This window comes from Fundulus heteroclitus, chromosome 19, assembly GCF_011125445.2.
Source record: "Fundulus heteroclitus isolate FHET01 chromosome 19, MU-UCD_Fhet_4.1, whole genome shotgun sequence".
Lineage (NCBI taxonomy): Eukaryota > Metazoa > Chordata > Actinopteri > Cyprinodontiformes > Fundulidae > Fundulus > Fundulus heteroclitus.
The window spans coordinates 24,223,105-24,236,010 of record NC_046379.1 but is presented as its reverse complement, the minus strand read 5'-3'; the positions used below and the strand labels follow the sequence as shown (position 1 = coordinate 24,236,010).

At 42.8% G+C, this 12,906-nt stretch overlaps 1 protein-coding gene across 1 annotated transcript in view; it reads left to right on the top strand.

Moving 5' to 3' along the window:
• frmd6 (FERM domain containing 6) overlaps nt 1-10,857 on the top strand; it is a 32,757-nt gene extending 21,900 nt beyond the window's left edge. Inside the window, exons 9-14 of the mRNA XM_012872332.3 lie at nt 853-921; nt 3,482-3,656; nt 5,673-5,981; nt 7,496-7,627; nt 7,763-7,854; nt 8,764-10,857. Coding sequence (XP_012727786.2) covers nt 853-921; nt 3,482-3,656; nt 5,673-5,981; nt 7,496-7,627; nt 7,763-7,854; nt 8,764-9,054 — 1,068 coding nt within the window. The 3' untranslated portion in view covers nt 9,055-10,857. The remainder of the gene's footprint in view (nt 1-852; nt 922-3,481; nt 3,657-5,672; nt 5,982-7,495; nt 7,628-7,762; nt 7,855-8,763) is intronic.
• The last annotated feature ends 2,049 nt before the right edge of the window (nt 10,858-12,906 follow it).

Here is a 12,906-nt window from a genome sequence, read left to right as displayed (position 1 = left end):
TTTAAAGTAATCCATAATTGTGAAGTAGAAGGAAACCGATCCATTGCGCTTTAAGTCAGAGCTTTGTTACAGAACATTAGTGAAGAGACGGTGTCATGAAGACCAAGTAATGCAGCACACAGGTCAGGGAGAAAGTTATGGAGAGGTTTGAAACAGGGTTAGGTTAGAAAAAAAAATCCTAGGCTTTGAAAATTTCACAGAGTTCAATGCATCATTCAAAGGGATGGAGGAAGTTTAACACCCTACAAATAAATAGCCGTCCACTGAAACTGATCAACCAAGAGGAGCATTATTCAGAGCTGCAGCTAAAAGGCCCAAAGTAACTCTGGAGGAGCTGCAGAGACCCTAGACATGAAGCCAGAGCGCTTTAGATCAAAGCTTACTTATGTGGCAGAACGATCTCGTTGAAGTCCACACCTTAATGATGATGAGAATCTGTGGCAAGACCTCAGATCTAGCTGAAGTTGAGCTATTCAAAATGTGATTCTGTAGATGTAAAAGAGCTGTGCAGCTGGAACTACAGCAAAAGGCGGCTCTGCAATGTAAGGACTGTGAATACTAAAGCAAGCCACACTTTTCAGATTTTGATTTGGCAAAAATGTGAAAACCGGCGTATCATTTTCCTTCCACTTCTCGATTATGCATCACTGCATTGTTCTGCCACATAAAATCTCAGTAAAACTCAGAGTTTGTGGTTGCAGCGTATCGGAACATGAATACTTTCGCAGGGCAGCATATTGTTATAGCGTGGAGATTGTTCCACAAAGTAGGACGCTCTCAGGTTGCAGCAGTGTTGTCCTTATTTCTTTGTTGGACTTATTCCTCACCCCCCCCCCCTTCTCTGTCTCGCAGAACGTCGGCTCAGTGCGGCAGCTCCTGTACGACTTCCCATGGACCAATGTGGGCAAACTCGTTTTTGTGGTGAGTCGAACGCGCCGTCCTGACATGTAGCCCAGGGTGACCTTTTCACAGGTCGCTATTCCCTCTGAACCGACCACAGCGCTGATAAAGACTCTGCATCCCCTCGGTTATTTTGATGCTCCTGGTCGGGATTGTGGAAATTTTTACGCAAGGCTTTCGTCTCCCCGAAACTGCTGTTTTATCTTAGCCGGCAAGTCCTCTGGAACTAATCAGGGATTTTGAAAGTCTTTCCTCACTCAAGCACACACACACGCACACTCACACAGAGCGCTGTGTGCTGCACACGTATTTTCATGCAATCAGCAGCAACAGTTTCTGCCTTTTCATAAACACGCCTCTTGCTTGATTGATTTTATTAGGTGCCCTGTGCCCGTTAAAGGAAAACTTGTTAAATCTCCTCATCTCTGCTCTGACTCAGCGTGTCGTAAAGCTGAGCGCAGCAGCCGCCTCGTTCTGCGTTATCAAAGTGGAGCCGGAGAAGTTCACTAAATATCTGTTTCACTCTGACGTCCAGGCGGCTGCTGCCAGCTCGCTCTTAATCACCATCCAGAGAGATTCTCACTGCTTATCCCTACGCTTTTCTTTTAGTTTTTGATTTGTTTTTCTCCGGAAACCTGGATCCATAATTGTGTTTGGGCTTGTTGTGATTTGAGCAAAAACAACCGCTGCAGGCATCCTGTTTTTCCTGGTCTTTGTTGTTGTTCGGTGGTTTCTCTCCGTCGCCTGCCTGGAGCATCATGAAGGCGAGCGGCGGCGTGGCTGGGGTTTTACCGTGGACCCGAACGGTTTCTCGCTGCCCCGTCCCTCCCTTCTCCAGAATAGCTGCCGTTCAGCTTGACCCCACCCACGGGGGCTGCGTCATCCCAACAGAGCTGCCACCGTCAGCGGGCGGGTCTGACAGCAGAGCCAGGGGGAAGGACGGGGAGTTCAATAAACACCAGATGTTATGATGCTTTGGGGGAAGGAGTTTTGAGTCTGGACCTTATGAGTAACTTGAGATCATCTTCGGTGTCAAACATAGCAGGAAGGTGGGATGAGTTTTAGGCTTGCAGAGTTGTTGTTTTTTTTTCCTGCCAGCATCTTATGAGTTCAGTCTCTTTCCTCTGAAAGTTAAAATGGCCTGAATCAAGCACCGAGTCTAATCTATCACAGGACCGGGTTTAAGCCTCGTGGTGATGCTGCAATATCTTGCAGATAGATTATTTCGATGTTAATCATGATAGAACAAACCACTTCAATGCTTTTTAAAAACGCCATTTTTCAAGCGGATGCTTAATTGTTTTTTCTTAATTTTCCCGTATCCACATAGGGTCAGAATTATGCATACAGTCCCAAATATATACATGATACACCCTGACACAAATTTGGATTAATGCCAAGTTGGACAATTGGACCAAGCACTTTTTAGCCATCAACAAGCCATCAACAAATTTATTCTGGCAGATTATTTGACCACTCTGGATGAAATTTTCAACACAGTTGAGGCTGGGGCAAGTCCAGAAGCATCATGTCGGCCTGACAGCTAAGGTTTGAAAGCCTCACTGGCCTGCCCAATGACAGCTGCTTCAAATTTCAAACCAGAATTATAACAGGACCTTGTTGAGGGCTATAAATATTTAAATATTTATATTTAAATATTTATTGTATTATTAGGGGTGTGTGTAACTATTTTAGCCTGTATCTGCAAAAAAAAATCAACAATAAATTGACATTTCCAATCCTTGTTTTAAACAAAACATCAGTCTTGTTGGTTTATCAAAGAACAGCTAAAATGTATGAACAAAATCCCAGAATGACCAACATTCACACCCACAGTGAGTGTGTCTATACCTCTGACAGGAATCTGTACCCCCAGAAGCTAAAGCAATTCAGGAGATGAAAAGCTGCAGTTTATTCAATTCCCCCGTTGCTGCCCTAGTGTGGTTTTAATGGTAGGCTGTCAATGCTCCAGGGGGGAAACTTTTAGGTTAAATACACTCAGTTTGAAGGATGGAAGAGACTTTTCCTGCTGAGTTTTTCTGTTTGTGCAAGAATTTAAACATGAGGTCCAAGTTTTCCCGTAGATAGATCTGTCCTGAGAAAATGATATTTAATAGGAAAGCCTCTATCAAAAAATAAATCTCCTTAAAAAACAAAACTGGAGTCTTGAAAATGAGCTGCCTCCTTTAAAAAATGACCAGGATAAAGAAAGTTTAGTTTAGCCCACCAGTCAGAAATTAGGTTTTTAACCTTCACATGTAAAAGTCCAAACCCTATGAGAAAAGGTTGGAGGTATCAACAGAAAGCAGTCCCACAGTCTGATGATCTCTAACACAGAAAGCACAAACCAATTTAGATTTTTCCATGTATCCAGCCAAAAGGTCCTATTCCTGGAAATAAATCATCAAAATACCCAAAAAAAAATGCTTTTTTGTGAGAAAACAAACTCCTGCTTGGTGTTTGGTAACAAGAGGCTTCTACTGTTTCAATTAAATTTCTGGCACTTTGTCATATGTTAGAAATCAGCATTCTGTCACTTTCTAGTGATTTACTCTTTTCCCCCCCCTTTACGCTTTCTCAGGGGAAAAAGTTTGAAATCCTCCCCGACGGTCTGCCCTCGGCTCGTAAGCTCATCTACTACACGGGCTGCCCCCTGCGCTCCCGCCACCTCCTGCAGCTGCTCAGCAACAGCCACCGGCTCTACATGAACCTGCAGCCTGTTCTCAAACAAGTGCGTCGGCTGGAGGAAAATGAAGGTAATTTCAGCCTCTTGTTGTGCAATTACATACAGCTCTTTGCAAAAGCCTTCACACCCCTCGGTCCTTTGTGTATTATAAGGACTATACGTGACAGGTCAAAACAAAGTAGTGGGAGAAAAACAATAGATGGTTTTCAAAATCTGCTGGAAATCTGAAAAGTGTGGCGTGTATCTCTGCTCAGTCACCATGACATAACACCACTCTCACATCTGATAGAGGATGTCTGTGAACATCAGTTTACAAGTATTTATCGCCATCTATCTTGCTCAAACTCAAAAATGTTCAAACTCAGGTGCAGTGCTTGCTTTCTGCCACATGTAGAATATCCACTGTTTCCTCTACATGTCTTGTGGTAAGCTATATATTGCAGGTGCAAACTTTTTTATTAATTTCTTTTAGAAAAGTGGACTCTATGAACTAAGTTGGTGACTTCTGTAGAGTGTTGGTTACACGGTATTTAATTTAGGGATGTTAGGATAGAAGGGCCTGAATATACAGATCCATCCTGAAAGAAATAACGTTTCGAAATAATTGATTATTGGAAACTCATGGCGTCTCACTCTAATCAGCTAATTAACTCAAAACACCTGCAAAGGTGAGTCTCTCAAAGGTCTAGCTAACTGGACAGACGTTCAAAAGCTTTGACACCCTCAACAAGGAGGGAAAGACACCAAAGGTCATTGCGAAAGAAGATGGTTGTTGCTAGAGTGATGTACTCAAGCATATTCACAGAAAGTTGAGTGGAAGGAAAAAGTGTGGTAGAAAAAGCTGCATCAGCAACAGGGATATCTGCAGCCTTGAGTGGATTGTCCAGCAAAATCTCTTCAACAAGTTGGGGGAACTTCACAAGGAGTGACGAGTCGCTACGCACAGATGAATCCTACTCGTGGACTACAAGTGTCTTACTTCTGTTAGTGGTGATTAGCTGTGCCATGTAATCTGCTGGATTTGGTCCTCTGTGTTTTTGAAGTCCAAAGTCAACGCAGGCATCTAACAGATTTTAAGTACTTCATGCTTACCTCGGCAGACATGCTGTATGGAGATGCTGTTTTTCCAGCACAACTTGACATCTGCTCACACTGACAAAAGTACCAAAACCTGGTTCCATGACCATGGTTTTACTGTTCTTGATTGACCAGCAAGGTGGCCTAACCTGAACCCCTTGGAGAATCTATGGAGCATTTTCAAGATGAAGATGAGAGACACCAGACCCAACAAAGCAGACGACATGAAGGCTGCTATCAAATCATCCTGGCCTTCAATTACACCTCGGCAGAAACACAGGCTGATCGCCTGTCAGACATTTCTGTTAAAAATATTATTTTTAATGATCCTATGTATTAAAATATTCTGACGCACTGTATTTTTGGTTTTCTATTTTTGGAAACCAATTCAATTCAATTTTATTTATATAGCAGCTGAAAGAGCTTAGAGCCACAGTGGACAGTCGTCTACATTGCTAATGGCTTTGCAGCAATCCCTCATACTGAGCATGCATGAAGCGACAGTGGAGAGGAAAACTCCCCTTTCACGGGAAGGAAAACCTCCAGCAGAACCAGGCTCAGTGTGAACGGTCATCTGCCTCGACCGACTGGGGGTTAGAGAAGACAGAGCAGAGACACAAAAAGCACAGAAGCTCACATTGATCCAGGAGTACTTTCTATATTCAGCAGAGGGAGATGAATAGTCTATGTGTAATTAATCTATATAATGTATGTGTTTTCCTTTCAAAAAAAGAGTGACAAAAATATTAAACCTTTTCCCAACATAACATTTTTTGGGGATGACCTGTAAGTCCACAAAAAAATAAAAAAAACTCCCACTTAGATATCTTGAAACATGTGATTGTGCCGTTACAAAGTGTGAGGAGTGGTTTTACAAAGCAAAGCATCTTGTGTCTTATTCAGAAAGATCACATAGTACCAATGTCTTTGTTCGAATTGATGACCGTTTTCTTAAACTGTGTTCGCCCTGTTAATTATTCATGCCTTTTTCATGTTGATCTGACTTTAGAGAAGAAGCAGTACCGGGAGTCGTACATCAGCGACGCTCTGGAGCTGGACATGGAGCAGCTGGACAAGCGTTCCCGGGCCAGCGGCAGCAGCGCGGGCAGCATGTCCCACCACAAACGTCTGTCCCGCCACTCGACAACCAGCCACGGCAGCTCGCACACATCCGGCATTGAAACGGACAGCTTCAGAGCCCCCGGTCAGGCCCCCCACAGGCCCCTACGGACCTGCAGCTCATCCACGACCAGCCACGGGAGCTCCCACACCTCCGGCATCGAAAGCAGCGGCAAAGAGCGCATCCTTGATGACGATGGTAAGAGTGGATAGTTGATGTTAGGTGGTGGTGATATGGTGGTAGGGAGCATATTTTCAGCTGTCCTTTAAGATTATAGATAACCAGGATTTTCATAAGAGAACATTGTCTGTTCACTTAAGTGCAGGTTTTTATTATGTGGGTCATTGTGAGTTTTATAAACGGACTTTAAACCCCCTCTGGTTGTCTAGTTCTGTATTTAAGTGGATATTTTTTGTCAGCATTGATCAGCGAGCCTAACAAGGTGTACAGCGAAATGTGATGTTTAACAAGATTAGATTTTAGGTCCAGTACTTCTTAATCTTTGTGTCCTTCCTTATGGAGACATAATCAGGAAGCAGCATATGGAGACGACACTCAGGTTTACATTGCTGTGTCTCCTGATGACTCAAGCCTGACTGACGAGGTTTATAACTGCGTCTTAGACGTGGCCTCGAAAGGCAGACAACTTCATACAGCTCAAACAGAAAATACAAGAGAAATCTTAATTATTGATCATATAACCAAGTAGGAAGAGCGTAAAGCAAAGCTTCAAAGCGAACAGACCCGGTACACGTTATCTTATCTTTTTTGTTCATTTTTGTTTTGAGTTTAAGGAATGATTTTAATACTTTTGTCGTTTTGACCCTTTTTTTATTTGAGTTAATTTATCAACTTCCAATTTAACACTATAATTTTATCTTTTTATTCATCTTTAGTAGAGATGTACCAATACGCATATTGGGTCTCATGTCAATATCCGATACTAATATTGCTGTCACGGCTGACTACTGATATTTACTCACATTATATATATTATATATGTTTCCCTACTCTTTAGACAGCATGAAAAAAAAATCCCCTCCTGCTTCAAAAACAAACACACAAAGAGAAGCAAGAAATAATCATTGGTGGGTAATATTTGCCCACCAATGGGGCTGAAAACATTACGTTGAAGAATGGCAAACATCAGAAGATGCCGATGTTAATGCCGATTTATCGGGCATCACAAATGTAATACGCTTTATTTGAGATTGTGATTTATTTTCCTATGTTTTTAAAATGAAATTATTTATCCTTTTTAAGGCCATATTTCTTTAATTAGTTTCAGGAACATTTATAGTAACCCTACACTCATATATTTATTTTAACTATTGTCTCTGTTTTTACTATCTAAACATTACTTTTCGTTCCTCATTCTATCCTTATAGATGAAGGCTAAGAAAAGGATTATGTCTGTATTACAATGAACAGATTAAAGTTTACTTTAGAGCAAATGAATCTCTTTTGACATGTCTTTATTTATTATTATTATTATTATTATTATTGTTATTATTTTTTTCTTTGGTGTGTGGATACTGTTTTTCCCACATAATGTTTCATGAAAAGTTGGTATAAAAAAGAAAATTTTATATATTGATGAGAGGATTGTAGGGATTTTTTTTTTAGAGAAATAAAGATTTGACCAGTCTAAAGCGCTACGTTTTTTCCTTTAATGTTTCCGTATTCTGATTTCTTTTTTTTTGTCCCGGCAGAGATTGAGATGCTGGTAGATGACCCCAAAGACTACGAGGAGCTTCACGAGATGGCTTTGGACCAGGAACTGTGCATCCACATCACTGAGGACATGCTGACAATGTCACCAGATCAGACCAATGGATATTCAGGTATAGTCTGTCAGAGTCCTGTCTTCCATAACATCATGCCGCATCTAAGGTCTGACAATGCAAATATAGTTTTATATCTGCAAGGAAGAGGATTTGCTCTAAAAAAACTGTTTTTTTTTTTTGGTCTCCTTTAAGGTCTGATAGTAAAAGACATTAGTTCCTCCACTTCCAGCTCCTCAGAAACTGTTGTCAAGATGAGAGGACAGAGCATTGAGTCGCTGCCACAGGTAACTCAGACTTATTTCAACACCACTTAAACAAAGCAGCTACATGTAGAAATAAGAAATACCGTCGTTTCGGTGTTATGTTGAGTGCAGTGTTTTCTGTAGTATAGTTATACAGTCCAGCTTTGGTTAACACAATTGGTTCCACCCTGTCAGAAGTAAGCCTTCATCAGTGTGGCAGATTTTTTTCTACATTCAAAGGCCGCATCATTTTCCGTTATAGTCCTAAGAAGGTCATGCACAAACATTCAGCGTTACCGCAGAGAGGATTTTCTCCGGCTACGTGACGCGTGTGAACTGAAACGTGGAACTTGTAATATAAGCAAAAGTGTTTTCTACATCTGGATCAGTAAAAAAGAAAAACACAGGATAAAAAAAGGAAAGATAATAAACATTTCTAGAGTCCTTCCTTCCCTCTTTTTCATTTTCCTTCATTCGTTGTTGTATCTTACTTTCTTTTCCTTGTTTTCCTGCTTTTTTGCTTCCTACTGTCAGCACTAAATGCAGGGGGAAAAATTTTATTTCTACTTTTGAAATGGGGAAATTATGGACTGAGAACTCGTATGTTTTAAGTCTAGAAAAGCCTGAATTTGGACATGGAAAATTTATAGGAACCTTTACAATAGCAAGTAAGGTCAAATTACAGTCCTTTATTATGGGTGGGTTAGAGAGCCGTACGTCAGGGCCAGGGGCCCCATAGTGGCTGTCCAGAAAATAAATAGCTGGTTCTATACCTCAAGCTGTGAGCTACAGGCAGCCAAAAACAGATGGGAGGCTTTGACCTCATTCATGTTTTGGTCACCCAGGAAACCTAAAGACAGTGTTTAATACAAATAAATCCCAATAAACCAAAACGGTTTATGGCCTTCACCGTTCTTCCTGTCGGTAATCTTGTTCCTTTCACCTTTGCAGACAACTACGAGCCGGAAGCCCCAGTCTTCCACGGACCGCCACAGCCAATCCCTAGACGACATCCGGCTCTACCAGAAGGACTGCCAGCAGTGGGCGGAGCTCTGCCAGGACACCGCCCACAGCTACACGTTCGGCTGCGCTCAGGAGCCGAGCGACGGCGACGGACTCCAGGTCCCGTCCGATCAGCGCGCCGGCGTGCTCGGAGAGCAGCATCCCTTCCCCATCAAGAGGGCCAACAAGTACTTCTCCCTGGACCTGACCAACGACGAGGTGCCTGAGTTCGTGGTGTGACGGCGGCAGACGACGGCGGCGCGTTTGCTCCCCCCCCGGGTCGAGTGTGGAGACCTTTCATGGAACGAGACGAGAGAAGCGCTCTTAGAGGTGGTCAGTAACCAGGCCATAACGAGGCCCTTCATCCAATACCAGAGACTGACCTACAGACAAGGATTCTGGCTGAAATGGGACATCTATATAAAGGAATAATGAACTTGTTTTAAGAGCCAGCCCAAACTGCTCAAAGCTAAGGAACAGAGTCCTGCCATCTTTATTTTTATCCGGTTTTCAGCAGCTTTACAAAGTCATACAAAGACTGGCAGCATAAGGAGCTGAGGTCACTAACAAAGTACGAAACCAGAAGGCCTGTTTCCACGGCCGCCGTACCTGCTGCCTGCAACGTGGAGCCGCGATCACCCGCTTCTCTGCTCCAGCAACACTTTCACGCCACCGGAGCCGAACCGACGTGAACACACCACCGCCGTGCCTTCCTAACACTATGCAGGTGTTGAAACACTCGCCTTGACAATCACGAGCCCTCACCTTGCTCGAACCCCACCATTCAACCCATGAGGATTCAACCTTTTAAGCATTTCACACACCTCCGCGTCGGCAAGTCGAGCTCGCTTTTTAACTCTCCCAATATTTTCCCGAGACATTTAGACTTGGTGTCCGCGCAGGAACGGGCCCGACTGAGCTCTCCTGCATGTCCCCACACGAGCCGAGCTTGTGGCCAAAATACAATTGAGCGTTGTCTGGAGTCAAAGCGGAGCTGTCAGCCAAAAACAAACCATGCATGTCGATGCTTTACGTCTTCCTTCACACTTCTAGCCTTCTGTCAGCGAGGACTTTTTAAAAAACAAACAAAAAAACTGGAATCTGTTTTTATTTTACGTCCTCCAATCAGAAAGCAACATTTTTTTTAGATGTATTTTTATATAAAATGATTGTTTAGATATTATTGTGTGCGTGGCTGCTGTCATCAGTATTACGAACAAATGTCGGTGGCAGTGTTAAGGATGTGGAGTGTCTCAGTGGTTTTAATCTGACATCATCGTTTTAAATCCCCCAGCAAGAGGCCGGACTCCCCGAGGATGCGCCGGTACGGGCTGTTAGCTCTCACAGCTGACACGGTAATACACCGCAGCTGGTGTGGGGGAACATGGGTCACTGTTACGGGTCAAAAGAACAAATGGAACAGTACCGCCGTTTAGGCTTTAATTTCACCTTCTTCTTTTTTTTTAAGTTTTAACAGAAATGCAGTTTAACTCTTGCAAAAGTTCTCGAAAAAGGGATTTATTTAACAAAACAAGACTGAGCAAGCGACACTGAGCTGTGTTATGACATAAGAACAAAACCACAGTCCTGACTGGGCACGGGTCGGTATGAGGCTCTGATTAATAACCACGGTCTGTGTTTACACTGTTATTTTAAGCCAGAAATATATACCATGTTCTAACATTTTTTAACAGAAAAGCAACATTTATGCCAAAAATATTTCAGTGATTTTTTGCAGCTATAACTGTGTTATCTGTAACATGCATTTACTGCTATTATGATGACCTGATCTAAGGGGAAGTGAGGGTCCAGCAACAGTTTAGTGACACCTGGCGTCTTCTCTTGGTATCGGTCCAGATCAGTCGGTAACCGAGGCTCAGGGCACATTTCTGTCTCGTCTTAAACCAGCTCCAGTCTCAAAGATGTTGCAGCGCTTTAAGCAAACTCTATGAGCCTTTAGTTGGCCGTCACCTTTGCTTTGGTTGGTTGTTTACAGAGAAGCTGATGATTATTTAAAAAGATGAGGGAAAAGGAGGGAGGAGACGGTGCGACACCAGAAGCGTTCCTGCCGGAAACGCAGACGGACACGTTACTCAGACTTTTACATTCTGTTCTTTGCACGTGTTTTTAGAAGAAGATCATTGTTGACACTCCGCTTCCTACCTCCATACCGCGTGAAAACAATCGTCTGCTTCTTCTGTGAATAAGCACTCGGTGACAAACGTGAGAAAGGTTCCAGTCTTCATAAAAGGGGGGTTCTCGCTAACCGCTCGGTGTCATTTCTTCACGCTGGAGTTGCTTTAAAACAGCTGTGCTCTGTTGGGTTTTTGAAGTGATTTAAGTGACGGGGCTGCCGTAGTGTAAGTACAGCAGCAGATGTCACCTGGGAGGAACCGATGGAGCACTGAGTGATGAAGCTTTGGGCAAAGCAATGGGCTGGAAGGCTTTGTTGCTCCATGAGGCTTTATTTGGCCATAGCTTGGACTAGCTGCTAGCTCCAGCCTCCAGGACCAGCTGATCTGGATTCATCACAATCCTGAATTAGTCTCGCATTGAAGGACCCAGGTTCAGCTCTTTTCACGGGGGAAAAAAATAGTTACTTTATTACTTATAAAGTCGAACATAAAGCATTAAAGTTGCTAATTATTTAGAACAGGAACTTTCACTACAGCCTGTCATATTGGACACTACACTCGGGGCTGCTCAGCAAACAAGAAAGGGAGAATTGTCACTTCCGGTAGAGCTCTTCCTGTATGTCTGAGAAATCAGAAAATCCAGCTTATATTTAAATAAAAAGAACAAATAAAGAAAAAGCACACCATATGCAGCACGTGTAGACGCCAGGAGGGTTAGCGTCTGTTCTGAAGGTATAAACTGCTTCCTTTCAGCAAATACACAGAACAATTCTCATGATAAACTCTGGTCGCACAGAATATCTGACCTTTTCGTCGTCCTGCTGTTTCGGCACTACGTTTAACTTTCTTGGAAGGAAGGGAAACATGTTGCAATGAAAGGAGTTGAACGGTAGCGACGGCATGACAGAGCATTTCTTTCTGCATTGCGAAAACGGATCTAAAAATAAGCGAAATGTTCTTAAAATTTGTGTTTTTTTCCTAGATTTGAGCAGGTAAATAATATTATCCACCAATGGAATGAGCATTTTGACCCCTAAAATAAGATAATTAGACAATTATTGATTTAGACTCAAATCAAGGACAGATACACTAATTTTAAGAAAATATGACTCATTTTTAGTTCCGTTTTTGCAGTCTGGAACCATCGGCCCGGGCCCATCTAACCTTTGAGTCTGTCATTAGAAGCTAAGCTCAAGACAGGAAGCCATTAAGCAGCCGCCAACCACAGGGAACGGCCTTCTGTCCGCTCCTTTGAAGCGCCTCGTGTCTTTTACTCCCTCCCTGCATATTTTTAAAGCACGCCGATGCTGGATCCCTGCCCAGCTCATCACCAGAAGCCTGTTTGCTCTGGGTTTTTTTTACATTTACATTATTAGCAGATACTTTCAGCAACAGCTACGACACTAGTTCCAGTGGTTTTAGAGACGAGATGAAAACCTCTCCAGTCTTTAAACTCAACTTTAGGCGACGTGCTCGCTTTTTGTGAGATCGGCTCTTCTGGTCACCGCCTTTTTTGCCTTCCAGGTGTTTCGCCGTGTTTTCAGCCTCTGCGCCAAAGATGTGCCGACAAAGACGTTTATCCTCCTGGGGAGCTCTCAAGCTGCTGATCGTAAACTCTTTTCTCAAAATGTCACAACTTTCCTGTAAGCTTGACTGATCAGATGGTATTATTTTAGCAGTAAACTTGTTGGGTTTTTTTTGTGTGTTTTTGGTTGGCTGACATTTTAAGATCCACACGGCTGCCTTAAATGTCAGCAATAAACGAATAAATCCGCACATTTGCCAAACTTAATTATAGTCCTGTAAGATCTGGCGTCTCTCTACAGCTCACCAGCTCGGTTTTAACCGTGAGAACATCTCTCATAAAACATTTTCTTTCAATAATGGCGTCAAGTTAAAAGGAATTTCTATATTTCTTCCTGTTTTTTAGAGCTGTATTTTAATGGAAGGTGTCAAA